This window comes from Anoplopoma fimbria, chromosome 17 (assembly GCF_027596085.1).
Source record: "Anoplopoma fimbria isolate UVic2021 breed Golden Eagle Sablefish chromosome 17, Afim_UVic_2022, whole genome shotgun sequence".
In the NCBI taxonomy this organism is placed as follows: domain Eukaryota; kingdom Metazoa; phylum Chordata; class Actinopteri; order Perciformes; family Anoplopomatidae; genus Anoplopoma; species Anoplopoma fimbria.
Genome location: NC_072465.1, coordinates 17808283 through 17836146, shown reverse-complemented (window position 1 = coordinate 17836146; position 27864 = coordinate 17808283). Strand labels below are relative to the sequence as shown.

The 27864-nt window shown below is 38.7% G+C and overlaps 4 protein-coding genes across 6 annotated transcripts; 3 read left to right on the top strand and 1 right to left on the bottom strand.

The window, feature by feature from the left end:
* The first annotated feature begins 125 nt into the window (after window positions 1-125).
* LOC129106079 (twinfilin-2) lies at window positions 126-8294 on the top strand. Its single transcript, XM_054617402.1, has 8 exons — window positions 126-222; window positions 3976-4154; window positions 5251-5346; window positions 5458-5562; window positions 5858-5983; window positions 6115-6265; window positions 7382-7503; window positions 7930-8294. The coding sequence occupies exons 1-8, from the start codon at window positions 126-128 to the stop codon at window positions 8095-8097; spliced, it is 1044 nt and encodes a 347-aa protein (XP_054473377.1). The 3' UTR covers window positions 8098-8294.
* Window positions 8295-12774: 4480 nt separating this feature from the next.
* cish (cytokine inducible SH2-containing protein) lies at window positions 12775-15316 on the top strand. Of its 3 annotated transcripts, none has more exons than XM_054616585.1 (4): window positions 12775-13018; window positions 13355-13419; window positions 13969-14132; window positions 14365-15316. In XM_054616585.1, exons 2-4 carry the CDS (start codon window positions 13400-13402, stop codon window positions 14859-14861), a joined length of 681 nt encoding a protein of 226 aa, XP_054472560.1. In that variant the 5' UTR covers window positions 12775-13018; window positions 13355-13399; the 3' UTR covers window positions 14862-15316. The 3 variants fall into 3 exon arrangements, with proteins under 3 accessions (XP_054472560.1, XP_054472561.1, XP_054472559.1); XM_054616586.1 differs by having other exon boundaries at window positions 12775-13126; XM_054616584.1 differs by having other exon boundaries at window positions 12775-13419.
* A 40-nt stretch (window positions 15317-15356) lies between these two features.
* Window positions 15357-22314, bottom strand: hemk1 (HemK methyltransferase family member 1). The gene is made up of 11 exons (XM_054616583.1): window positions 22069-22314; window positions 19435-19608; window positions 19230-19321; window positions 19040-19133; window positions 18800-18931; window positions 17321-17385; window positions 17123-17172; window positions 16922-17027; window positions 16635-16730; window positions 16259-16369; window positions 15357-16061 (listed from the first exon to the last, which is right to left on the bottom strand). The coding sequence occupies exons 1-11, from the start codon at window positions 22129-22131 to the stop codon at window positions 15998-16000; spliced, it is 1047 nt and encodes a 348-aa protein (XP_054472558.1). The 5' UTR covers window positions 22132-22314; the 3' UTR covers window positions 15357-15997.
* Window positions 22315-22731: 417 nt separating this feature from the next.
* On the top strand, window positions 22732-27174 carry nprl2 (NPR2 like, GATOR1 complex subunit). Its single transcript, XM_054617345.1, has 11 exons — window positions 22732-23153; window positions 23791-23882; window positions 24010-24178; window positions 24300-24408; window positions 24843-24979; window positions 25279-25376; window positions 25787-25823; window positions 26180-26273; window positions 26352-26469; window positions 26579-26721; window positions 26803-27174. The coding sequence occupies exons 1-11, from the start codon at window positions 23073-23075 to the stop codon at window positions 26868-26870; spliced, it is 1146 nt and encodes a 381-aa protein (XP_054473320.1). The 5' UTR covers window positions 22732-23072; the 3' UTR covers window positions 26871-27174.
* Window positions 27175-27864: the final 690 nt, after the last annotated feature.

Genomic DNA, 27864 nt, shown 5'->3' with positions numbered 1-27864 from the left:
ACTGGACTGAATATTTGGGCCTAGTGCTGTGGAGCTCCAGTCCTGTGTTTTTCTTCTTCTTCTTCGTCTATCTTTTAACACCACTGCTGCAGTTCTCGGTGGGAGGAAGAGACTGCTGACCCGCCATGTTTCTCGCACTAGTGGTGACGACGGAGCTGAGGGACTTCTTGGCCAGGGCAAGAGGTGGATCAGTGCGCCTCATCAAGGTGCGCATCCAAGACGGTGAGTGACCCAGGACAGTGCACAGTGGAGCTCTCAGTGTGATGTAATATAGAAATCATCCATGTTATTAGTTTAATGTTTCAGTGTGATTTAAAGCACCTATTTGATTTCTATCATACATAGATTGCTTTGAGTCTGAGAAAAGAAACATCTTACACAATCTGTTAGGCAACTCTCCAGAACTTGTCACTTTACAAATTGACGCTGAACAAATCACTGTCATCTGCAAAAACAAGTTCTTTGTGCATCGCTACGACAGTGGTGACCAACACTTTTGGGTTATGGCCCCTTTAAATGTCTACTTATGACCTCTAATCACACATTGTGGTCTTTGTTGACATGAAGTCTGAACAGTTCAGTCAAAGAGCGATTATTTAGTTTTTTACTTCCTTTCTTCTGTTTCATTTGAAGGATTGTTAGAGGTGAACGTATTTAGTGTTCACAAGAATAAAAAGCAAAGAGATGTGTAAGAGTGATGCATGTAAGTAGTTTTACTTTATCCATTCATCATTTATTGACCCCTCAGATTTATCTTGGGACCCTTTGCTGGGTCCTAACCCCCAGGTTGGAAACCACTACTTATAATTGAATTTATACCTAACAGATAGCTGTAGTGGCCTCCAGTGGCTCAAAAAGTTTTCAAACCAGTCATGTCCGTTTTCCATGAGCTTTAAACTCGTTGTTTTAAACCATAGACCTATGGTTTCCAACCTGGGGGTCAGGACCCTCACAAGGGGTCGTGAGATTAATCTATGTGGTCACAAGATGATTATAGAAAATATTAAAATACAAAATGATGTTTACTTTTAAGTATCTTTTCTAATCTTTGCTTTTTTTTTCTTGTGAAATTAAATTACATTTAGTTTTACCTCTAAAATGTATTGTCATGAAACTAAAATAAATCAGTGCAATTTATCCACAGTTTGTGCCTCTCATGTCAATGTTTCAAGTCACACAGCTATCACTTAAAAAAAAAAGAATGTACTGGTTATCGCCAGAAAAGAAACATGTTGTTTAACTAATATATTCCGTTTATTGAGCCATATAAAAGATTTTCAAGCCGCTTGTCAAGTTGACCAAAAATTACATAGATCCATGCTTGTTTTGTACAAGACAAAGAAAAGAAAAGAATAGTTTAAACTCAGTATAAACTAATGAAACTGATTTGTAAAAGTTTTGTCTTACATGTTAAGAATTAAGCAAGAACATATGTTTTATCCAGCTGCCATCTTTGCAGCAAACACAATATTTGTTCATCCAGTTGAAGAAAAGAAGAATATTTTAAAGATTGTGTTGATATCTTCAGAACTATTTTTTGGGGGAAAACGGATGTTTGGCTTTGTGACTTAAGTGTAAAGGAAAATATTCGCACACATATTTAAGAATTGACCAATGTTTCGACATGAAAGTCTTCTTCAGCGCATTCGAAGACTGTCATGTAGAAACGTTGGTAGAAAATGGTCAACACCTCTCAACCACAGATGTGCGTTCCTCTTCTCTCTCATCCTGAAAACCTGAGAGCACAAACTGAGGCTTGATTGAAAAACAATTAAGAATTCTCAGATTGTTTTCACGTGAGTAACAATAGCATCGAGGCATCATGAGTAGATATGGCTTCTTATTTAGCAGTCCCAAACCAAAAACAAAGTTGCTTAACCACTGATATGGACTTTATCTAACTTCTGGGATTGTGCCAGCTGTGTGACAGCAGACATCAGTGTGTCAGCTGAGCGATGAAAAATGGTCAGTGAGGCAATCGGTCTCTAGGTAGCAGATTATGGAGGTGGACTGACATGTTCACATGGTGTTTATATCTTGTTTTAGTATCTGACACTGTAATCTGATTCCTGACAGATGCATTCGGGGGCTATCTTTGTGAGCTGTGACACTCATATCAAATATTTAGTCTCATATCTGAAGCATTGATGTCAACAGAGATGAGCTTGGTGCTGCAGAGACGCGCTGTCGCACAGCGAAAAGACTGTCGGCCCTGTTTTACTTCCTCACTACAGCACTGTGGTCTTTCCAGGCGTCACTTGGCTATTTTGAGTGAAGTGTGACGCGACATGGTTGCCTGCTGCTGCCCAGTGACACTCATGTTCCTTTCAATGTCAAAAGAGAAACAAGTTCAGTGTGGTGGATTTCATCACCGCTGGCTTTGGTATGCCACTTGGTTTGCTCTGACCAAACTGTCCCCCGAAAGCTTATGAGTTTATTTCATTGTTTTAAACATGAAAGGAAAGAAGAAAACCTAAAGTGTGTCATTTGCATACAGTCCAATACTAATACAGACCCATAAAAACAGGGACTGAGAGAGAATGGCTGATGGAAAGTATGTGTGTGTGCAGAGCTGGAATGTGTTGTGACTCAGAATAGCAACAAGCCCCAGGAGATGGTCAGGAAATCCCCCTGCACCCCACAAGGACATCAGATGATTTCCAAGCCAGTAAAGTTTGGATTTTCTTTTTTGGTTTTGTCGATTTCATCAATAGACTTTCCCTTGTACTGTCAAGGCAGTCAGAAATCAATCAGAAGTCAGTCTTTGCCTTCTTTTCACCACAGCACATGGAGCAAACAGTGAGACCTCATGGACCGAGATTTTCAGACTGACTTGATCAATGAGTTGGTCGGAAAATATTTTCATGATCAACCAAAAATGCCAAATCTTTTCAGGTTCTCACTTCTCAAATGTGAAGATTTTCAGATTTTCTATGTTTTGTAAACACAGTAAATTGACGGCGAATTTTGAACAGTTGGTCGGACAAATCATAAATATTTGAAGGTTTCACCTCAGCCTTAGGAAAATTTTATATTTTTCCCCATTAACTGACATTTTATAGACCAAGCCATTAATCTATTTATGGATACAATTATTTGCACTTTAATCAATAATAAACATATTTTTTAGTTGCACCTCTTTATTGATCAAAACAAAAGTTTAAAGGTTGATACATTTTGACAGTTGACCTACAAGCAGTTTCTTAACATGTATAGCAAAGGTTGGGTTCAAGTTCAATAAAAACAATTACGAGAATATGTAGTTATGTTCATGAATTGTCAGATATACTACGAATGACAACTAATAATCTATTTAAATTATTACAAATACGATATATATGTTATGTACTACATATTATATACTATAAATATTTTGTAGGCAGACGATTCAAATAAAGTGTTACCCTCTTTTCTTCTTATTTTGACAACATGGACCAGTTTAGGAGTTTGTATTTGAATGCAACAACATGAATATATACTGAAGCTATTTATACTGTACTTAGAAATATTAATACTGTACTTAAAACATAGAGACTCAGTAGAGATCATACATAAGGTAAAAAATAAATGAGTGCCTGAAAGTGTTTAAAAGTTGTTTGTAATAAGACGCAATGATTACGTGTGTTAAAGAAACATCACATTCCTCTTTAATGTAAAACATTATTGTACTTCAGGTAAAAGAGTAAAAATATGCAGCTTATTTGAGTTTACAAAAGGAAAAGAACGCTATAATTTAGTGAACAGATATAAAAGTGTGATAGAGAGTATGGACAGAGTAACATTTTGTGTGGTTAACCACCTTAACACCATCAATGCATTATTTAAAAAAAGCATTAATCCTCCTAAATGTTAATCACTACTATCCCTGACTGTAGACTGTAGTCTAACGTATACTGTATGTGTCGTTGTGTTCTCTAAAGGCCGTGCTGCATATAGGGGGGTAAGGTATGTGATGAGTGGTGGTCTGATTTTCAGAGCAGCTGGTGCTTGGGGCCTACAGAGAGCCAGAAAAGAGCTGGGACCAGGATTATGATCACTTCCTGCTTCCTCTCCTGGACGACCAGGAGCCCTGCTACATCCTGTACCGCCTCGACTCCCAGAATGCACAGGGCTACGAGTGGCTCTTCATATCGTGGTCTCCTGATCATTCTCCGGTAAGCCTAACCACATGTTCTTCATTCAGCACCACATACTAAAGCTACATGCACACAATTCTGTTGATATTAAAAGCCTTACATTTAGACATTTTAAGTAAATACTTCCACCAAATTTTGTATTGCACTTCCAAACACCTGCAAGAGTCTGATTAAAATGGTCTAAATCAAAGCAGCAAAGATCACAATATACTGACTTTAAGCCCCTAGTCCGTGAATTTTTTAGAAGAACCAACAAATCCTGCACTCCGTCAATCCCTTATACTCACTTTGTTGACAACTTATTGGTCTTCAGACAAAATTCACACAGGTAAACAGCATCAGTACCATATGTGTGTTTAAACATAACCAAGGAAACAACTACCAACCTGCACCAGCAGCACTTCTTAAGGTCAATACAAATGAATGAGGTCCTCTGATTATAAACACAACCGTACTGGCATCATCCAGTTTTAAATAGTAATAGTATGTTTATCATACAGTAGGAAATATAAATGTCATGAGTTGGATGTGAACCCCCCAAAAATAAATCAAAATGATCAAAAGAATCTGAGTTTAAGAATAGGGTTTTGATGATGTCATCAGGGTTAGCGGAGTGCCCCTTTAAAATCGCTCCTGTTTTTATCTTGGTGACATACTTTATTAAAGTTATCTGTTCGATTTTCAAGGTGATTACAACTGATAAAATATAACTAAATACATTTACTCAAGTATTGCACTTTGAGGTATTTGGATACTTACATTTGCACTACATTTTGGAGGCGGATATTGCACTTTTTTCTCGACTACATTTATATTATAGCTTAAGTTACTAGTTACTTTGCAGATTCCGAATATCAATAAAAGAATAAGGTGTATTATTATTATTATAAATACCTGACTACCCATTTAAATATAAAGTAATGAAAAGTATCTTCATCTTTACCTGCTGCAACATACATGTGATGGATACATTATTGCATCCCTAAATATAAATCAGTGATATAATTCGGAAAATGGGCCTTTCTGCGATTCGTCTTCTTTCTGCTTCGATCTTGCCACACGACAGCAACATCAATACAAACAGTTCATATATTGTCCACTCTGTTGGCTGCAGGTAAAACAAAAGATGTTGTATGCTGCCACCCGGGCCACAGTGAAGAAAGAGTTTGGCGGCGGCCATTTGAAGTATGAGATGTTCGGCACAGCTGAGGTTAGAAATATTAATATATTATAATTTACTGTGACAGATGTGATGACGTGTGTTAGAGGTGTTTGTCCTGTTCTGCCTGTAAAGGGACTTTTGTTTTTGTTGAAACACTAGGAGGACATCTGTTTGCTGGGCTACCAGCATCATGTGTCATCCTGCTCAGGTCCTGCCCCGCTCACGTTAGCCGAGGAGGAGCTCCAGAGGGTCAAAACCTCAGAGGTCAGAGGTCAACATACCCTCGGCAGAGCTGTCATCATTGCTTGTGCCACAGTCTGCTTGTGTCTGCAATATAACTTCCTTTATTTGAAATGTAACTTTTTGTTCTGTTTTTCTTTTCAGGGCCGAGTTAAACAGGTATGTTTATGCATCATTTACTGTTTATATTTAATATGAATTCAGATTTCAGAGGCGAACGGGGAACAACACATCTATTGGTTGTTATAAGGCATCATTTATGAAAATGTAAAGTTATATTTTCCCGTGGAAAACTGTGTGTGCTTGCTGCCCCCTGTAGGTGAAAACAGATATAAGCGTGGAGAGTAAGCACCAGACACTTCAGGGCCTCGCTTTCCCACTGCAGGAAACAGCCAAAAGAGCCCTGCAGCAACTTGCCCAGAAAATCATCAACTACATACAACTGGTGAGCTTAAGGAGTTGATATAAAACTGAGCTCCCTCCAAAGAAGTGACGTTGTTACATCCGTGTTGACTTATGAAACTGCTGGTGTTTTACCTTGAGAGAAAAGCATCCTGTGCTTTATTAACGTTTCAGAGGTTGGATGTAGAGAAGGAGACAATCGAGTTGGTCCACTCCAACCCGACAGAGATCCGGGATTTGCCCCGCAGAGTTCCCAAAGACACTCCCAGATACCACTTCTTTCTCTACAAACACTCCCACGAAGGAGACTACCTGGAATCTGTCGGTAAGTCACTAATCCCCTGTACTTTGTCCTGTACAAGAAGTACTGGAACGCATCACACATCTTCACACCTGGACTGCAGATGCTGAGAGAAAGAGAGCAATAGTGCATGATATATCATCATACAACATTTATTTTATATTTAACACTTAAAATGATGAAGGCACTTGCAAATGAAAAGGTAGAACAAAATGTAGACCACACTTTGGTCTTTCATTTTTAGTTTTTACTCAAGATTTCATTTCAAACATACTTTTTTTTTCATTTAACAGAATGAACCGCTACACTGACAATGAGCAAGATCTTGTTTAGATTATAATGAGAATAAAAATAAAACTGATTTTTTGAAACTGAAAAAACATGTCTAACTTTCTTTACAGCAATTTTGACATTTCATAACAGGGTAAACACAGGGGAAAATGATAAAAAAAAAAAATGATTGTGGTCCCGTCCAGCCATTCCGGTGAGCCAACATGCATAAATACCATGAACATGGTCCACCTAAATGCAACGGGGCCATAATTAATGTTATTAACTACACTTGTGTTTACCCTACAATGACGTGTCTTAATAGCTACCTGTAGTTATGCCCCTTCCACTGAGGTTGACCAACCTCAGCAGACAGTTGGCTGTTGTTAGTTTCATTCAGCTCACCTGGTGCTCACTGTCTCTCTCCATTCCTACAGCTGATGTCTGACCTGCATCATCTCCAGCACAGCCACAGCATATGTGACAAACATCCGTGCACTGCTTTGATTTGCTGACATTGCTGATCTACACACTCCTTGTTAATTTGAGTAATCCATAGTTAAAATAATAGTTTGAGTTGAGTTTCATTTTAAGTTTAGCCTTGTGTGGGCTCCCTTTTTGTCACGTTTCCTGAGCCAGTTTGTAACACTTGTCAACAGGGTTTTCAGTTCAACCAAATATTTATTTTACTTCTCTAATTGTTTCATTTGTAAAGGCCTGAAGGTGCTACTTTCAAACCATTTTGTCACAAGAAAAAAAATAAAAAAAAGCTCAATTCAGAAGAAAATCAAGTTTTAATGTGACAGAAATGTATGTTTTCCTTAATTTTTTTTAATGATGAGTTGTCTTCTTCTCTTCCACTGTCTGCAGTGTTCATATACTCCATGCCTGGATACAGCTGTAGCATTAAGGAGCGGATGTTGTATTCCAGCTGCAAGAGTCGACTACTGGAGGACGTGGAGAAAGATTACTGTTTGGAAATTGCTAAAAAGGTAATGGAGGGATAGAACCAGTGAGAACACTGAGGTCACTTCCTCTGTTTATTTTTATTTTAGAGGCTGATTTCTGTGTTTTTAGACTCAATATATTTAATTTTAACTACTTTTGGCTCTGCATAAATAAGTAGATAAAGGATCATCCGTGTCCTTCACCAGACTTGTTTTCTTAGCTGTGTGTAGAGGCTTTGCCACAGACCTTCATGTTGTAAACAGTTTTTACTGAAAATATAACTGAACTTTTTATATAAAAGTATGAGGAGGGGGAATTTGGACTCATGACCTCAGCATTTCTAATATCCAGGTTTTATGCACAACCTGAAACTGACTAATAGATGTTATTTATGTTCAGCCTATAATCCAAGCAATACGTTTCATTCACCTGCGTGCTTCTCTATGTATTTTTTTTGCATCTGTGTGCAGTTGGAGATTGATAACGGAGATGAACTGTCAGACGACTTTCTGTATGATGAGGTCCATCCCAAGCAGCACGCTCACAAACAGGCCTTCGCTAAGCCCCGCGGCCCGGCAGGAAAAAGGGGACATAAGCGTCTCATTAAAGGGACAGGAGAGACCAGACAGGAGAGCTAGAGGGGGAACACGTTTCTCCCAAAGTCAAGTCTGCAGTTCCAGCCCTCCCTATTTCCCCGAACCCACTAACACCCACTAACACCTCATCTGGCCCCGAGGAACAAGAGTGTCCTCTGTTGTTTATGTACTGAAACACTTGTGCTGTATAAATGAAATGTTTTTCATGGAAAATATGCTGATAAATTATTCGTCTCTCCCACAGACAAATCAAGTCTTACATGCAAATAAATGTAAACACACAAAAGTTATAGATAACTTCCTCCATTTGAAAAAAATATATATAAAGATTCGGGCTGGAATCCTGGCAGATGGCCTTGTTATTGTGAAGCCAATCTGTCTTGTTTCTTCCATACTTAATATAATAGATGTGTAATTATTTGTACATGCTTAGTCAGGCGTCATGTCTGGCCTTCAATACAAGATTTGTACAAAAAATGTTTGTAAGACAATATGAAAGGTAATTCTAAATAAATTTTGTTTATACTGTGGTATTAGACCTTCTTGGTACAGATTTTGTGTGTTTTTATCTAGCATGCAATATTTAATGGTGGAAATACTTCTTGTTACGTGTCTGTAAATGTTCTACATAGTTGTGGCCTGTTATGTTGAGATAATTCTGTGGATCAAAATTACATCATGGTTTTAAATTAGACCAACAGCTGTACATTCAGGCATCCAGACAACAACCTACGTCCTGTAAGACCGTGTTCAGTTCAGCAGGATTTCTGACCGGTGTAGTGTCAGAATACAGAGCAAGTAAACGTGCAACCACCGACAAACAACAAATCAAGACACTTAGTAATGAGATCACTTTCCGTAACTGGTAACAGCTCTCTGACTGTAGAGCCACTTAGTTCCAACCACTCAGCTGGTGGATCAGTCTGTGTACTTGTTGTAAACTTCTTCCACAATCCTTTGCTAAGCCTGCTGGGAACAGGGTCGCTTTTTTAGACTGGTAGTAACTATATGCACACACAGTAGAAGGGCTGCTCGCGCTTAGTCTATTTGTTAACTAATCATCCATAAGTGTCTTGGTTGATTAAATAATCTTAAACTGATTAGTTGCATTCATATTTCGTTTATTGGGAATGATTGTGCTCAGTCAGTACTGAAACAAAATAATAATCCACAGCCATGCTTGCTGATCAGTGAGACAATGCTCTCAATGACAATACTATGGTGATGTTAATATTTACCATGTTTACAATCTGGTTTAGCATGTTAGCATAACAGTTGTTAATTAGCATTAAACACAAAGTGCAACAGGCAACAGTACAGCATGACGGGGTTGACATCAGTTTTTCAGGGATTTAGTCGTTAACAAAGTTCTGAATAAAGTAACATTTTGACCTGATGGTGGCGCTATATGAAAAGTCAGGGACCACTAAAACCAGTATACATCCTCTCGGGACAATGCATTTATGAATTTACCACTATATATTTCAGTCTCGACCAAAGCAGTAGACAAACTGGCAAAAAAGTCGGTCACATTTTAAACATCATGCATGATGCAACACCACAGTGATCTGCAAATTAAATCAACCAACTACTAGTTGAAATTGTTTAAGTTGACAAAGACTTTCTTTTGTGGAGGAGAGCCTTACTCAGCAGATGTCTTGCTCCCTTTAAACAAAGCTCTGCTGATCTGGCTAATTTATGTTGATGGTTTCATGAATTTGAAGCTTTTCTCGGAATCCTCTGGAAAACACCCATTTCTATCCTCCATTTTGAAAGAGGACAACAGTGATGCATTGTCCCACACATCAATCCACTTACACATTCTTATTATGTAGTGTTTTCACAAAGAAAAACATAGTTATAGGATCAGTATTTGTTTGTGTGTGTGTGTGTGTGTGTGTGTGTGTGTGTGTGTGTGTGTGTGTGTGTGTGTGTGTGTGTGTGTGTGTGTGTGTTTAGAGGCACTATTGTGCTGCAATCCAGCATATAATAGAAATGAAGAGGTTTGTCACAACTGAACATTTTTCAAGGTAATTTGCGCTCAGAGGCAGACAGCTTCAGAAGAAACTTGGGGAAAAAGGGTTTTAAGTGTTTTCTATTACAAAAACATGGTATGGTATTTTTACTGTAATATACGAACAATGGCTCAGATATTTTAATAATGGAAACAAAACTACATATCTAGTGGTTAATTACTAGTTTTTGCAAATAAATTACATTGATAACTTGTTGTTATTGTAACAATAATAATATTCCTTATCTGTATTCTATATATTTTGCCACTTGAGAATGTGTGTTTTTAATTACAAGAGATAAATGCTGTCTAGTCCACAGACTTTTTCCAGAGACATTGTCTTGTTTGCAGAGAAAGCAGCTGGCAACTTTTTAATCAAGATGAAAAAACACACAGTCAGTAGTATTTACTGGAAACGCACAACAGGAAAAGAAAAGAAACAGACCTTTAGATAAACAGCATAAAACCCATGCAGCTTATTTTAGGAATTGTGGCCACTAATCATATGGTAAAAGCTGTTAAACAAAACGTTAATGCCCTGATTGCCTTTGTATGTCTCTAGTTCTCAGAAGTGTAATACAGCGAAAAAATTGCAAATCCCAGATTGGAGTTTGTTTTGAATTAAAAAAGATTAAAAAGGAACACTCTGCACACAAATGTAATTCTGTTGTAAAGCCAAACATTTGTTCATTGACATAAGATAAATCTCAAAGCCTATAATGACATCAAGCTCAGTATGGGAAATGCAGTTCAGAGTAGTTCCCATAAATCCAAACAAGAGCTGAAATGATTTGTCAATTAATCCATTCGTTCATCAGCAGATAATAAATTGGCAATACTGTGATGATCAATTTATCATTCAAGTCATTTTTAAGGCAAAACCGGCAAAAAAGTTCACCGGTTTCTGTTTGACAAATGTGAATATTAACTGCTCGATCTGACAAAATAACACTTAAAAGTCTTCAATTTGGGCTCTGGGATTATCTGTGTTATTTTGTCAGATTGCTGAGTAATCAATTAATAAAGATCATGAATGTGTAATGAAAATAATCATTAGATGCAGCCTTGGTCCAAATATATTGGAATATCCACATATAAAATTGACCATAGATTTGGATTAGTGTGTGCAGAATCTTCTTTTCTCATATTTAATGTTTTTGTGCCCTCTTCGATTTGCTCTGAATAAAATAATCTTCTCAAGAGTAGTGCTTCAAAAATGTAGAATTATGGAAGATAGACCTCAGTGGGGACATGGGGCCAGGACGGCTCATACAGTAGTCTATATATATATATATGCTCCTTTCCATCTTCAAATTCTTGGTAATTTCCCTTCCTTCCTCATAAAATGTTCTCCAGTTACCAAACTGTCCCCATCTGCCTTTAAGCTCATTACCAGACCCAGGACCCCACTGACTCGAACCCTTACACCCTCAGCACAACTACTTACAGTGACACATCCTAGCACAACTTTACTCATATACTTAGTTTGTTTATTTTTTATTTTGAAATAAACTATGACTTTTACTATTGCATTACTGTTACGCACCAATCACCAAGCCAATTTTCCTTGTATGTGTAACATACTTGGCAATAAACCGTTTCTGATTCAGATCTGATTCGGATCCTAAGCCTCTTCTCTCTTGGCTAAACTGCCTTTTCATAATTCATTATACATCTGGAGATAACATTCACTTGAAAATGCTGCCATATCACATGCATTGCATTCAAACACCACATTCAAAGAATCTTTTATGAGGAATGTCATTTCTTAAATATGTTTTTCTTACCAGTAAAAAGAGATGATATCGTTATAATAAAAACATTTTCGAGCTGAACTTAATAAAACATATTTGTTCAATCCCATCCGGAAGAGAAAGATAAAAGTCCACAAGACTTCATAGGAAGAAAACACATTTCAGGATTTCTTGGAAAACAGGTTTTGGTTGTGGCTGTTCTGGATCAGGAGGCTCTCATCTGGCTGTGATTATATTACAGAATAGTTTCATGTGTTTCTTCGATTCCTATCTACCCCGTGCAACGTGTGTGTGTGTGCGTGCGTGTGATTTTATGGGCTGTGTGCGTGTGTGTGTGAGACGGCTCAGACTACTGCTGGCTTTTATTTTTGAAAACTGGAACAACAATATGCTGTAAATCCAGCATCAGTATAATGCTCAGCAGCCTTTTATTCCTCCTCTAATTTAAAGGATATAAAAATATATTTTCCCTAGAAAACAAACGCCAGGAGAGATTAAGAACAGAAATACGATTTAACATTCTGAACACAGACACTATTAACATTCAAATATCAAGAAGAACAAAGGTTGTGAGTAACATGACATTTCTCTCTGGCCAAACAGTAGAGTTAACCCGTTTTCTAGTTTATTGTCACAATAACAACTTGCCTTGTCGTAAGCGTAATTACTCAGACAAACCTCCGAGAAAACCTCTCGCCGTGTTTTTCACCAGGATCGAGGGGAATCTATATTACTGGAAACCGCCTGTGTGCATTCCTATTATCTTTAATGTTGAGGCGGTGAATTCCCAGAAAGAAGGCTCTGTCAGGGCCGCCCGGCGGGGCGGAGTCAAGCCCTGCGATTATTCCTGGAAAGCAGATAGGGAGAAGCTGCCGCGCGATTCTTGGGAGCGAGCGCCGGTTCAGCGAAGGCAGAAGCCGGCGGCCGACAAACCGGGGGGGGAGAGAGAGAGAGAGACGAGCCGCAAAACACGGAACCGGAGAGAAACGACGGGGCTCTGTCTGCGGGGGTTTCATCCCGACACCTGAGTGTAAACAAAGACGAGCTTTCGAACCGGAGAAAGAAACGGTGAGAGCGGCCGCCGCGTTTCTCCGGAGCGACGCGACCGGAGCGGCCGGTGCGGAGTGGGAGTTGGTGCGGCCGGTGTGACGTCAGAGCCGCCGGTGCTGTTCTCAGAATAGACTTCTAGGAAACGGTAATTTTTAAAAGCCGAGCCTTTACACTGTGTCCTTCACACATTTGGATCCCATTCCGTCGACAACACACTCCAAACCCGCTGCTGAGGAGATTTCTATGTTTTAAGGTTTATTGTTTTCATATTTTTTTTAACTGAACATTTTGTATCCGGCGTTTCTTATATAAACTACAGGAACAAAAAAACATAACCCCCCCCCCCCCGTGCTGGATAATACATACGGTGCCTTTTTATTGTCCTACTCGTTTCTTACCGATGTTAAGGCTCATTTTCTCGCTAAGTAGTTTTTTGATTCTCCAGAGCTCAGTCTCTATATGTTTTCCTTAATTTTTGAAGGAGAAATACTGAGCGGATCTTAGCCAAGAGGATTCAAGAAATAGCATGATTCTTTGTGTACCAGGGTGAGTTGACTTTTTCTTTGTTTCTGCTTTTTCTCTTGTATTGCCTGTGTAAAGAACATGTCACAAAACCATCATGCCTGTTGAAGTAATGCACTCTTAAATAGTGTTAATTTATCTATAAAGTATTTTAATTAGATTAATTATAAATATTTTCTGAGGGTGAGGTCTAAAAATTCCAAATACAAAGTCCTGTTGCACTGATGCTTGAAAAAAATAATTGGAAACGTCTTTATACTAATAAAGTAATTATACAGTACTTTTTTTTTTATTTAACCTTTTTTTTTTAGCCTGACTGTGGTTAACATGTTCATTTAGGGTGTCTTTGCCATCAATAAAAGGCAAAAAAACAAGTTACACAAAATGTGACGCATAATCTGTACAAAATAAGAATGACGTTATACAAAAAAAAAACCAAATATAAACATTGCGTGGTTGAAACTGGATAGAGAAGTGAATGTCTTCCTCTTCTCCTAATTTAGCAATAAACTATGGACGAGGAAAGCCTGCTGTGACTGTTTTTGAAACTATATTTTCCATTTTATTTTTCAGTCCGAGAGCTCCTCTGCCCGTTGCTCCGTCCTCTGAAACCCCACGGGGTATGCGGGCAGGAACTGTACCTCCCACCCCATGCCTCCAAAGCACCCCTGCACTATGGGACCCAACAAAGGACCTGCGGGCAATTGCAAGCAACTTCTGCTATCTAGAAAATTCAGGTACAGTTTGAAAATAGTTTCACCTTTACATCCGCAAATACCATTATTGAAAATTCAGTTTGGCACATTTCTATCTTCTACTGTAAGATATGTGGTTAAATGGCTTAATTGTGGACTGTAAACTGTAAAAAAAAACAAACAAAAAAAAACAAGCACTGTACAGGACATTGAAAGAACAGACTGCTCAGAGTGACTAATATTTAGGAATCTGTGTGTGTGTGTGTGTGTGTAGGTTGGTACTGGGGAGCTGTGACGGCAGCTCAGGCCCACGCTGCACTTCAAGAGTCGTCTGAAGGAGCGTTCTTGGTGCGAGACAGCAGTCACCCTCTTTACATGCTGACCCTCTCGGTCCGGACGGCACGCGGTCCCACCAGTATACGGATCCAGTACAGCGGCGCCCAGTTTTTGCTGGACTCCAGCTCCCCGGCCCGGCCCAGCCTGTCGTCCTTCCCCAATGTGCCCAGCCTGGTGCAGCACTACATGGGACCAGAGAGGAAAGCGGAGGAGGGGAAGGTGGAGGAGGAGGCCCCTTTGAAACCCTCTCAGCAGACAATACAGGAGACGTCTGTGGTATTAAAACTGAAGCGGGCTGTGTACAAGCCCCAGGGTCTCCCCTCTTTACAGCACCTCACACGCCTCGTCATTAACAGACACTCTGACTACCCCGACCAGCTACCACTCCCGAGGCCTCTGCTGCGTTACATACAGGACTACCCCTTCAAGGTATAAGAGGTCCCTCAAGTCTATGATTACGACTTCAAGGAAAAATAAAACTGTCAAACAGGTCCTGTCCTCCAGAGACTGCAGCGACCGGCCGTTAGGAGGCCAGTCACGAAAATACTGGACACAGGGTCACGTCTTTGCTGGAGAAATGTGCACAAGTTCAGTTAATACTGACGTGCCTGGTTTCAGACTTAATTTGTGGAGGACTCATTGATGAAGTACCAGAGAAGAAGACAACTTGTGAGCAGACCTCAGTACTGTAATCCCTTATTTCATGATGGATGAGGAAAATTGTCCATATCTGTATAACCTTCATCAGCTCTGGATGTACATGCTGTTCCTGAGAAGTACACTGATTCCATTGAGACATCTTTTACGCCGTTTTATTTTTCTCAGTAAAACATTTTTTCTACCTTTTACATGTGTACATTTTTCTATTAAAATAACCGATTGGAGTCCAACTCGCTGTCCTTAAAATCCTTTTCTCTTGCCAAACGGCAGTATAACTCACAGGGTAAAGAAACAAAAAATACCATCCGTCATCATCATCTTTATTAACCGGCACATGATGATTTGCTCTTGTGACACTTGTTACAATATTTTCTGCTTCAAATCACCTTTGAAACACAAAGACTTTGAGCTTCAAGTGTGCAAGAGATGTCGATTGTGTGAGGAAGTAAAGGCCACATTGTGTCTCTGTGTGTGTGTGTGTGTGTGTGTGTGTGTGTGTGTGTGTGTGTGTTTTTGCTCAACAATGCGTACAGCCTGCATCTGACTCAGCTAGTGGACGAGCGAAGGGGAGGACCGTTCATCAGCGGATTCACAGAACTGCTGAATGCTTCCTGGGAGGAGGGAGAGATTCTGAGAGGGAGGGTTCTAAGAAAAGCCTCAGTAATTACCTTCAGCTTTCAGTCTGCTTCTGCGGCACCTCGCACACAGTTTTTTATGGCAGAGCAGGATACGATCATAAATGTTACCAGATTAAAAGTGCAACAGTTACATGAAAATGATTTGAGCCTCTGCAAATGGTGAATTTGGAGTAATGATATCGCTGTGAATGCGTGCTTGGTGGCTCAGTGGGGGTAGGGGAGCTGAGGCTGTGGCGACCTGGGCTAAAGCCAGTGTAATAGGATCTCGGTTTCTCAATCCAGATCCAGCTTGTGGTCCTTGCTTGACTTCTCTTTCTGAAGGATGCAAAATCGTGGCCTAAGAAACAAAAACAAAACAGACTGAATTTGGCGTCAGTCTATTGAGCTTAATTATGTGATTATGTTAAGCTTTTAAAATGATGGCATTTTACTCTAAATCAAGAACAGTGAAGGTACAGTAAGTTAAATGATGAAAAAATTGTTAAATGACGCTCGGGTGGAAGGAGCAAAGGCGGAGAGGCTCTCTAGACAGACCTGCCGGTGATGTCGTGTCGTGTCTCCACGTAACGCATCTCCTTCACATTCGCCTCCACCCACCGTCGAATGAGCGGGGGGTGTCTGGGATCCACTTCCAAGTAAACACGTCTGTTATTCACCAGAAAGAGAACACATAATGGATTAAAAATGTATCATGAACAGGACAGAATTATCACAAGTGCCATGTCACTGGACCTGTTTTCATGGGAAGTCCTTTAAAAAGCTTAACCCATTAAAGAGGCAACATGATACGCGTGTTTTTCTCAATATGGTGTTCCTGTGACAAGCCAGTAGGCTGGTGGGAATTAAACCCAGGTGTGTGTGTGTGTGTGTGTGTGTGTGTGTGTGTGTGTCGGGCAGAGGGGTTTCTTACCCATGATTTGATAGAATCTGAGGAGCCAGAGTCAAAATCTGTTTGATTACTTTCAAACCATCTTTACCTCCATCTAAAGCAGCATGGTCTTCAAACCTGGGCACACAGTAAAACATATATCACTTAAATACATTCATTTCATGTCATTAGATAAAAAAAATATACAATCCTAAATGACACCTAATGCACTGATCAAAATTCATTTTAGACATTTTCAAATAAAATAAAATAAAATTAACCACATACAATTTAGTTGTTTTTTTGTTTTTTTAATGTGTTTTAGTCACCGAAGTATTTCAGGTTCCAACGTGCTCATATCCTCTGAGAACAGGTACGGGGGGTTACTGACCAAAGCTGAGACATGGCGACAAAGGCTCAACACAGTTTCTGTATCTGCCAACACACAAAAACACAACTTTTTTTTATTTTTATCAGCAACATGTTGAGGTTCATTTCACGACTATCTGCAAAGCACTGCTTCCACTTACCTTTCATTACATCTAAATGATGAATCTGTAATCTGTCCTGAAGCCCCAACCTGCAGAAAAAAAACCTTTATCAGACTTTACGCATTCATCTTTACACCCAAGAAAAAATTAAATAATGAATTGTGATTCTTTAACCACAATAAAAGTAAATCAATAAGGACATTTACAACTTGTTTTCGTGTGCTATGGTACAATTACCTTAACGCGTTCTCTCCTGTTAAATCCACTGCATCCAGGCTTTGATCCAGAGCAGTAACTTTGAGCTGTTGGAAGAGAAACAGACAGCAAATAAAAGGGATGTTTACCCTTTGGACACAACTACCCAAGGGACAATAATCTATTTGTCTGCATGACTGTTTTATGATCTGTTAACAGTGTAGAGAGTAAATAAACAGATATAGCGGAACTTATGACAGGATAGCAGAAAGTTTGTTTGGTTCAGCATTGAGCTGACACTTTATGCTGAGCTTTGAGAGGTGAAGACAACAGTGTTTTCTACTGCGAAGCTCTTTTACTTAGCCATGCATCTATTCTACAGCTGTGGCTAATGATGTTTGTCTTCATTAATTAACCTAATGATTTTTAAATCATACTATAAGACTATTCTATTAAGAGATAATTATTTAGTCCCTAAAATGTTAAAAAATTGACACATGGCCATCACCTGTAACCAAAACAGAATTACTTGAATAGTCTGACTAGCAGCCTAAAAACCCACAGTATTAAGTATAAGTATAGAAAACTGACAAACTACTTCTGTAATAAATGCATTTTCTCTGAACCTACTGATCACTTAACTGACTTATCATTTCAGTACTTACAAAACAAGACAAAGAGTCAGCAGACTAAATGCTGAATGTTGAAGGGGAACTCCAGATTTTACACTTTAAAGTCTTTCATGGCTACAGAGACTAAACATTTGAAAATGGAAAAACATCCGGGGGTGTGGCATAGAAAGAAGTGAGCTAAGCTTAACATATCAATCATAACACACCCACATCTCCAACTGAACTGCTAGTGGTTGTGTTGCATTTTGGGTAATGTAGGCACCATGTTTTAACAAGGAAGAATAATGCGTGGAATAAAAAGGACATTTTGACAATGTTATAGGAGTGCAATGCTAAATTGGTGGAGTCCTTTTTTAATGTCAGCATTGCAAAATGCTCACAATGACCATGCTAACATGCTTATGATTGGCAGGAGTCATATTAAACATACTAAACTAAATCAAACTACATCTTAGTTTAGTGTGTTAGCATGCTAACATTTGCGTATTATAACTAAACACAAAGTTCACCTGAGGCTCATTATTTTTGACGGTATCTATATCTAAATTGAAGTTATTCAGATTTATCCTGAGGGGAACATGAATACCTGTACCAAATTTGATGGAAATCCATCTAATAGTTGTTTCACTCAAAACCACAAATGTCAACCTCAAGGTGTCACTCGATGAAAAGTCATGAATAACAAACTCACTCAGGATACTTCCTCTGGGAACCATGAATACAAAATGCAGGCATTTTCCTCTGGCGAATGTATGTACAAAATCCCATGGCAATCCATCCAATAGATACTTCAGCTTTAATCATTGTGTTGGACTGACGGACCGACACTGCCATTCCAAGAGGCTAGCTTGGCTAAGAATCTATTTCATACAATAAAAACAAACCTAACCTGAGGCAGACTCTTCAGCAGACTGAGACAAATGGCACCGGAGCCACATCCCACTTCCAAACATGTATGCTGGCCGTCTGAACCAACTCCATAATTCATCTCCAGATCAGAGAGCACGAGTTCAACCAGTTCCTGCACCAACACACAGAAAAAACGACGCTCCGGTCATGTGTGATTGATCGATGGGATTTCACTGAACATTGTTTCGTATGTGTGGAATGTTTTTTTCTCCCGTCAAACCTCGGTTTCAGGTCTTGGTATGAACACAGGAGGTCTCATCGTCAGTGTCAGATCTCTGAAGTCCCACTCTTCAATCACATACTGCACTGGCATTCTGCATCAAACACACACATTTAGGAGTATGAGTATTCTCAGTGAAAAAACATATGAATACTTATTTATATTGAGGTGTATGTAGAAACCTTTTTACCTGGATAGGCGTCTATTGCAGAGCTTCCACATTTGCTCTGTTTTTTCTGGGCTTAGTAGCTCTGATAACTTCCCCCGCTCAAGACTTTCTATCTGGATACGGCATGAGAGAACAGGAAGGTATGTTGTTAAATGTTAATGCGTCAGTTCAGACACAGACATTATGTCAAAGTATTGTTGAAGGAGCTCAAGAAATTTCAACTCACAGTTTTAGCACCGAGCAGGTGAGCGATAATGTATAGACTGGAGTGGTCCGGCTCCATCACGCCTCTCTCCGCAAAGTGTTTCTTCCATAAATCCACCGCCTGAAGTGCGGTAATCCGGCTTGCAGGTACCGCTGGAGCGCTGTATTTACGCACCACATGGAAGCTCCAACGTCCCTGAAAGATTAAAGTGAGTTTCTAAATAACCGAAAATATACAGCTATTCTGCATTTCAGCTGTGGTTAAACAGGAACTTGTTGATTTCCACGTTGTAACTCCTCCTTGAGGGAATCCTTATCACCATTTATGTGTCGCCAAGAAGTCAAATCTAAGAATTGCATATCAAATAAGTTATGTGAGATGATTAGATATACCTCCACAATCTAATGCGGTCCAGTACAAGACTGCATGACCCTCAGTAGTGTTTCTAATTATGTGTCTCTCATATACTAAATGGACTTCTGTTCAGTGACAGGGAAACTAAGATAACTTGTTATATTAGTGAGCCGACCAAATATTTGTGGGCGAGAGCTACTTATTATTAAAAAACAGAATACCTGTCACAACTCCAGCCTGCTCACAACATTCATGTTTCCATCAACTTGACCTTCTCTGCTCGCATATTCACCTTCTTTCCATTTCCCTTATCAGCAGCAGAATACATACCGGCCCATCTCCACTCCCCATATCCCCAGAGAGGGAACATGGTTATTATTCATAGCAGTGATAAAATTTATTTTAGCATAGAGTTAATATTATTGTGTTTATTGTTATAAATAATATAAACAACATTAAAGTTTATTGTTGTATGAGTATTGTTTGTCTTTTGAGGAACAAAATCTATGGGGGTGGTAAATTACCTCTATTTATTCAGCGCTTTTCTAGTCTTAGCACGACTCAAAGTGCTTTAAAACATAAGTCAGCACTGAACATTCACACACACACACACACACACACACACACACACACACACACACACATGTACTTATGGCAGGAGCTACCATAAGATGCCCCCTGTTACTCAGCAGCGGTAAATATCCAATTAAAACTTGCAATTTGGTGTTCAGTACCAAGGACACTTTGACATGTAGACAGCAGGCCAGGGATTGGACGATACTTCACATGCCCACCGTCTAGTTACGTTTGCCTGTTTGGACGGAGTACCTGGTATTGACAGTTGCTTGTTTTTCAGAGCTCGGTAAAAAATTACTTTTATCTTTGACGGTTGCTACGTTTGGATTCAATCTTGTAGTGTTTCTGAGCAATTACAATACCTCTGTGTCTCAACTGTTAGTCGAAGTAGGCAATCAATTTTGAGACTTATCATTAAGTTCCATTAACTTGTGGTGGCCGTTTATAAAATACGATGTAAAGATTAATCAATAATGAAGTGTTAATTGTAGCCCTACAAATGTCATTTCGATATAAATGGAATCTTGACCCACTAAATATTAAAAAGGGGACAATGAATGGCTGGCTGCCATTGTAGGAGCTATTTATAGGATATTAGTATTTAGTTATTTTATGCATAAGTAATGTTTAATTATTCTAGATGTTTGCTTATTTAGGTTAGATTGTTTGATTTATTAAGATAGCTTTTCTATTGATGGTCATTTGTTTAGGTTAATAATGTTTTTGTTGTTGTTTAGTATACTTAGTTTTGGGTTTCGTAATTTGTTTTGAATTGGGTAACACTGTGGGCACCTGCGGTTACATATAGGAGTAGGCAGGTATAGGACCAGCATGCGCCGGGGTGGGCCTATAGTTTTTTACCAGAGCCAGAGAGTCAGTGACAGGATTACCTTTGTTCTTTTGTTTGTTTGCCTTATTTGTTTTGACCAAATAAATCATCAGCAACACAGAATTCTGTTTGGACATTAACCTCTCTGCCTGCGTAAAACCACAAACCCATGGTGCGTCAGTGCCCCTTTGATTTAAGTTTGTTTTAGGATTTTTCGGACAATTGGCCATATTCATTTCATACACAAGAGCCCCTCCTTTACTTTGTTTTATTTTGGCGATAAAGCGAGGCATTGTGAGTGTGATTATTTACCCAGATTTGATTGAGATTGTGTCCCTTCTGAAGTTTCTTACCCATATTCAGTAAGTCAAATTGCAATAGGCGACACACACACACACACACACACACACACACACACACACACACACACACACACACACACACACACACACACACAAACACACACAGAGAAACACACTGAAATGTAAATGCACATCAATCAATGAATGGCTCAATAAATAAACAAACAAAGCATGGTGATTGAAATATGTGCACTAGTTTGTAAGTGCCGTTGTCTAACTGCTACAAAGAATTGACCTATTAGAACTCAAAGTTTTGTATGAACAGCTTTAAGTAATAATAAGGATTTATCTTGAATTTCATACTGTTCCATTTCATGTATATATGTATGTATGTATGTATGTATGTATGTATGTATGTATGTATGTATGTATGTATGTATGTATGTATGTATGTATGTATGTATGTATGTATGTATGTATGTATGTATGTATTTTCAACAGCCTGCTTAACTCCACTGTCCTTAAAGCAGATGGCATCGTTACCAAGAGGACTCCCTGAAAACAAAAACAAAAATCCATTTGACATTTAGTTACCTTTGGTCCAACAATCCTGCACCCAAAGCTACGGTACGCTGCACTCAGAGATGTCCTCCACATGATCAATCTTTATAAACACATCCGTTTTACATCGTTATTCTTTACGTTTTACAGGGACACATCGTATATGTACACTTTATGTACCATTTGAACCGCCCTATATGGACATTAAGCTACAGTTTCTATTGATATTGTGGAGAGTATTTCCTACACATGGCGCAGCAAACCTCCTCAAGTGTTGACATGACGCACGCTGCGCACACTGACCCTAATGAACAGTGTTGCCTTTAAGGACTGTCGAATATTTGACATTTCTAGCCCGTAGCTCCCAAAAAATCAAGAGAAAAGTAGTGACAGTCACTGAAACCTGGAAGGTTTAGGGATTTTATACGTTGAGATAACATAGATTGTGTGAACAGCCGAGAGTAAATCGATGTATGCAACTTCTAGACAATGTATAAGCTTCAAACTTAAATATGTATATTATAATCGTAAATATGCTTCACCCACATAATAAGGAAACTACAGATACATCAAATGTGTCGGTAATAAAAATATATTGTGCTGTCATTATTTTTGTTTGTTAAAAAAAAAAACCCACCTCCACTGTGGTATTTAAGACTTCCGTTATCTGAAACTGTAAATAACGAGGAGCTCGTGAAGGCATCAGTGTTGTTGTTCCTCAAACTGGAGTGCATGAATGCATCGGGTATTTGAGAGTTGTTGGATAGTTTACTATTAGATTGACAGCATTTTTTCCCCAAAGCACAGTGATAACACATTGGTTGGGACGTTGCCCTGACGTTAGAGCCGCTAAACGTATCTCACACGAGGTCAATAGCTTGTTTTTCAACGTTACAACGAGAAGCTAGCAGCTAGCTTCAGCTGCTAAAGAGCAGGCAGATCAGGAGGCTCATCTGACAACTGAGCCTGGTTGGAGTTTGTTAAACTGGACATTTGGTGAACTATTTGGTAGTAGGGTTGCCCTGACAACCAGGTATATGATGGGCATGACCTCTCGAATAGAGTGTATATTTTTCAGTGAGTTTCACCCAACCCTGGGTCCCAAGATAACATATCAGGTAGGTTATAAAGGGTGCAAATGCTGTGTTTTTAACAAGGGGAAAGGTGTGTTATTAGTTACCATTGCAACTACCAACATGGCTTAATTACCCCCATGATATTGAAGTTGTGGTAATCATATGATTTGACATCAGAAGCATAAAGTATGTTAAAGTAAGTCATACAGTAGTAGTCAAAAGTTTGGACACACCTTCTCATTCAATGGTTTTTCTTTATTTTAATTTTTTTCTACATTGTAGATTAATATTGAAGACATCCAAACTATGAAGGAACACATATGGAATTATGTGGTAAACAAACAAATGCTCAACAAACCAGAATATGTTTTATATTTTAGATTCTTCAAAGTAGTTGAATGAGAAGGTGTGTCCAAACTTTTGACTGGTACTGTATATGCTGTTTCTCATTTGATAAGTATGCGGAACACTTTTTAAAAAAAATAGTATCCGTAGTTGCCATAAGTCTCGGTAAATAGTTTATTTTTACTGCATGTTTAATGATCTTAGCAGGTATTTAGTCCCTCTTTATATTCTTGTGGTATTGACCTTGGAATTGAAACGTACACAATCTTCTTAAAGCTTATATCGTATGAGATATATTATGTCACACAGTGTCCTCTATGTCCTCTCATGACAGGTCCCAGAGGAATACATTTCACGAGAGCTATTTGACACAGTTCAAGTTTATATCATCACCAAGCCAGAACTGCAGAACAAATTGATAACGGTGTATGTATAATGCTTCATTCTCCTTGCCACAATGATTTGTTTTTTGCCTTTGTGATCTGTGATTTTGCCTTTGCTGCTCTTTTTCACTACCAAACCATCCCATTTGCTCTTTTTACCTTTTTTTTAGCACCGCCATGGGAAAAAAGTTAATCGGGTGTCCTGTGTGCATTGAGCATAAAAAGTACAGCAGAAACGCCCTCCTGTTCAACCTTGGCCTTGTTTGTGACGCCCAAACCAACACCTGTGCCCTTGAACCGATTGTCAAGAAGTTGTCCGGGTACCTCACAACTCTGGAGGTTGTGAATTATGCGTTTTCATAACTGTACTTATGACTTGATTGCTCTGATGTTTGCGTAGGTTTCAGTAATAAGATATATCAGAGATGATTTTCAATCTTTTTGTCTTGTTGTGTTGCAGCTGGAGAGTGGCTTTATTTCCAATGAGGAGAGCAAGCAGAAACTTTTACCCATTATGTCGACCTTGTTAGAAGAACTTAATGCCACAGGAGCCTGCACCTTACCCATAGGTATATAATTATATTTTACTGTTTATATTCCAGTTTTATCTTTGGCAAACAACCATCTTTCTCTTTAACATACAAGCGGAAGATGGTGGTGAAATGTAAATTGTGTGTGTGGTTTAGTGAGGGACTGTAAAAGTGTGTTGAGAAGTGTTAGTAGAAAACATCTTGTTCAGCTGCTTATTTTGAAACAATAACCAATACTATTGATCCTTCAAACGTGTAAACATTTTTTACCAATGCTTTAATCTACTTTTGTCTTTGACTTTAATTTATTTAGGTAGAAAGCGCAGTAGTGACTTCCAACTGTGATTTACTCTTTTATGAAAAGTATTGAGCAATTAAAGTTCATGGTTTGGCATCTGAATATGACATTTTGGTTGCAACAATTGGAAGTATTCTTTTTTTAGTCTCTCTTTCTGTTCTGTCTTTATTTTTAGATGAGTCTAACACCATCCACCTGAAGCTGATCCAGCTGCGAAAGGACCCTCCGATTGTCCAGGAGTATGATGTGCCTGTCTTCACCCAGTGCAAAGACCATTTTATCAAATCTCAGTGGGATCTCACAACTCAACAGGTAGGCCTTGTGGCTGATATCAAGGGGCTTTGTGATAAGATGAGATGTGTCAAAATTCTAAGAAGTGGAAAAAGATTAGTGCTTAAAGGCCTGTTATCAGCAGTACATGGAGTGATATGAACACATGTATCATTTTATGGATGATAATTAGTCATTAGTGTCGGAAAAAGGAGCCATTTATGGGTACAACAATGTATAATTTCTGGTACAAACTAGTGTATAAAGATCTGATTAATCAAGCAATGCAGTACAAAGAGACTAGTACAAGCCAATAATGTTTCACTGCATGTTTACTGCAGATCCTGCCCTATATTGATGGATTTAGACACATCCAGAAAATCTCTGCTGAAGCGGATGTAGAGCTGAATCTTGTTCGCATTGCTGTGCAGAATCTTCTGTGAGTACATTTCAGTGAGTAAAGGGCAACACACACCAGCGGCGGCAGACGTTCTTCAAAACACCCTCATCCATTGTTTTCTGTGTACAGTAAGCCCGGGGGTTTATAGTGTGACAAACCACTATTCCATTTATCAGTGCTGATGACCGCCAGCAGCAATTTTATTACATTTGCTCTCTTAGAATTACTCTGTGTGTGTGTGTGTGTGTGTGTGTGTGTGTGTGTGTGTGTGTGTGTGTGTGTGTGTGTGTGTGTGTGTGTGTGTGTGTGTGTGTGTGTGTGTGTGTGTGTGTGTGTGTGTGTGTGTGTGTGTGTGTGTGTGTGTGTGTGTGTGCATTTCAGTGTTGTAAGACTTTTATTTCCAAACCAAACAAAAAGAGCGATGCTGAAATCTTCCTTTTCCTCCACAGGTATTATGGTGTTGTGACCTTGGTGTCAATATTTCAGGTATGTTTGTACTATATTTGATATTAAGCCACTGTGACTTTGAGAGTCAAATCTAAATATTTTGAGAAAAATCCTAATATTTTGTGAAAAAGTTTACACTTAAACTACAACTCTTTCATTTGACAATCTTCTGTTAAAGAGTATTAACATTTTTAAATATATTTTTCTCTCATATTTTCCACTTTAAACTTAAACTATAAACATACTTTTTTTTCTCCAAGCATCTTTTAAAAAACTCTTTTTTTTTTTGAGGCGGGTTTGCGGAGAGTATGTCTAACAGCGTCCTAGTTCTGTGTCATACCTATTTGACGGTTTAACTTTAGTAATCGTTTTCTGCCTTTTTTACCTCCCTCCAGTACTCCAATGTGTATTGCACCACCCCCAAAGTCCAGAACATCATAGATGATAAGTTCGTTCAGGAGGAGTGCCTCAACTACGTCACTAAGCAAGGTAAATAATGGTCATGTTTGTTGATGTGTTATTTTTTCCCTTTTATTTTGTGACGGTCATAGTTTGATTGTCTGTCAGGTCAGAAGCGTGCCAGTCTGAGAGATGTGTTCCAGCTGTACTGTGGTCTGAGTCCAGGAACAACAGTCCGAGACCTTTGTTCTCGCTACTCGCAGCAGCTTCAAAGGGTTGACGAGAGGTCGGCATCAATCGCCTTATCAGTTCCTGTGAATACTTTATGACTCCTGAAAGGTTAGTTCAGAGTGACTTTTGTTTACATGTATGTCATGTCATGTGTTGCTTTTCAGGAGGCTGATCCAATTTGGACTGATGAAGTCTCTTATTAGACGGCTGCAGAAATATCCAGTGAAGGTGATCCGTGATGAGAGGAGCAGGCTGCCTCGACTCTACACCGGTTGTCATAGTTATGATGAGATCTGCTGCAAGACAGGCAGGTTGCTCTCTGTTTTTTGACTAATGACAGTAACTAATGGAGGCAAACAAGTCTGCTTACAGAGTCGTTATTTTACAGGGATCAGTTACCAGGAGCTGGACGAACGTTTGGAAAATGATCCAAACATCGTGGTGTGCTGGAAGTGACATGGATTTGTAAAAGGACTGAAAGATTCAGAGATGCCTCAACCAACGATGCCTTCAGTGGTGGAAAGACTTTTCTTGGAATACTGTTCAAAGTGAAGTAGTATTAGTGTGTGTTTTGTTTTCGTTTTTACAAATCTAATCAAGAATTTGCATTCTGTTTAGGTCAAGTTAGGACTGTTATATTTATTGATACTGTAAAAAAGAGAATTTGTTATTAATAAAAGAGATTATCCTACAATGTGACATTTAAATCACAGTGAATAAAAATCATGAATTTTACAATTATTGTCATTTAGTAACCATTAAAAAATGAGCCTCTGATTGAAACATAAGATCTCATGTTATCAGACTGTGGACTAAAATATTTTTCTAACTTTAAAAATACAATAAGAAACATCGTCAACATCTGTTTTCATTTTTTTTTTTTTGGATCTATAATTGAAAGGTATAAGTACTTAACTGAAATTTTACTTTGTACACCACTAAAATAATTTGACAGCTATATTTGCCATTTGCTTTACAAATCAAAATATATGATAAGCTAGATAAGATGTTAAATGCAACAACACAATAAGTACATTTACCTTTGAATCGTATAACAATAATGTATAGAGCACTTTTTAAATTCCATGTTACAAACTGCTTCTCAAAGGCAGCAAAAAAAAAAATCAGGTTTAAAGTAAACCAGCTGGAAAAAAAGGGGTATAAAATCTAAAATAAAAGACAGTGCAAAGGAAAAGTAAAATCAGGAAAAGCTCTCAAAAAAGTAGCCTTTGTTTTAAAAAAAAAGAAACTTAAAGACATTCACATACTCAGTCGTGGTGTCCTGGACTTAAAGTTAATTTTGCTGGTAATATTTACTTGTAATGGTGTATTTGTACAGTGTGGCTGCAGCTCCAGCTCTGGGAACTGTTTTCATTCCTTACTATGCACCGCCCCTCTCCGGCGGCAGGGAGGGACTGCGCTCTGGCCTGGGTGCGCTCGGTTTACAATC

Bases quoted from the DNA above. Each gene is read 5' to 3' on its own strand.
- LOC129106079 (XM_054617402.1), top strand. From the start codon at position 126: ATGTTTCTCGCACTAGTGGTGACGACGGAGCTGAGGGACTTCTTGGCC. The intron at 6,266-7,381 runs GTAAGTCACTAA...CACTGTCTGCAG, and splicing joins AGACTACCTGGAATCTGTCG to TGTTCATATACTCCATGCCT. The intron at 7,504-7,929 runs GTAATGGAGGGA...ATCTGTGTGCAG, and splicing joins GTTTGGAAATTGCTAAAAAG to TTGGAGATTGATAACGGAGA.
- cish (XM_054616585.1), top strand. From the start codon at position 13,400: ATGATTCTTTGTGTACCAGG. The intron at 13,420-13,968 runs GTGAGTTGACTT...TTTATTTTTCAG, and splicing joins ATGATTCTTTGTGTACCAGG to TCCGAGAGCTCCTCTGCCCG. The intron at 14,133-14,364 runs GTACAGTTTGAA...GTGTGTGTGTAG, and splicing joins CTGCTATCTAGAAAATTCAG to GTTGGTACTGGGGAGCTGTG.
- hemk1 (XM_054616583.1), bottom strand. From the start codon at position 22,131: ATGTGGAGGACATCTCTGAGTGCAGCGTACCGTAGCTTTGGGTGCAGG. The intron at 19,609-22,068 runs GTAACTAAATGT...TTAATCTTTCAG, and splicing joins GCAGGATTGTTGGACCAAAG to GGACGTTGGAGCTTCCATGT. The intron at 19,134-19,229 runs GTAAAAAGGTTT...TGTTTGATGCAG, and splicing joins TGCAATAGACGCCTATCCAG to AATGCCAGTGCAGTATGTGA.
- nprl2 (XM_054617345.1), top strand. From the start codon at position 23,073: ATGATGGGCATGACCTCTCGAATAGAGTGTATATTTTTCAGTGAGTTT. The intron at 24,409-24,842 runs GTATATAATTAT...CTTTATTTTTAG, and splicing joins AGCCTGCACCTTACCCATAG to ATGAGTCTAACACCATCCAC. The intron at 26,274-26,351 runs GTAAATAATGGT...ATTGTCTGTCAG, and splicing joins CAACTACGTCACTAAGCAAG to GTCAGAAGCGTGCCAGTCTG.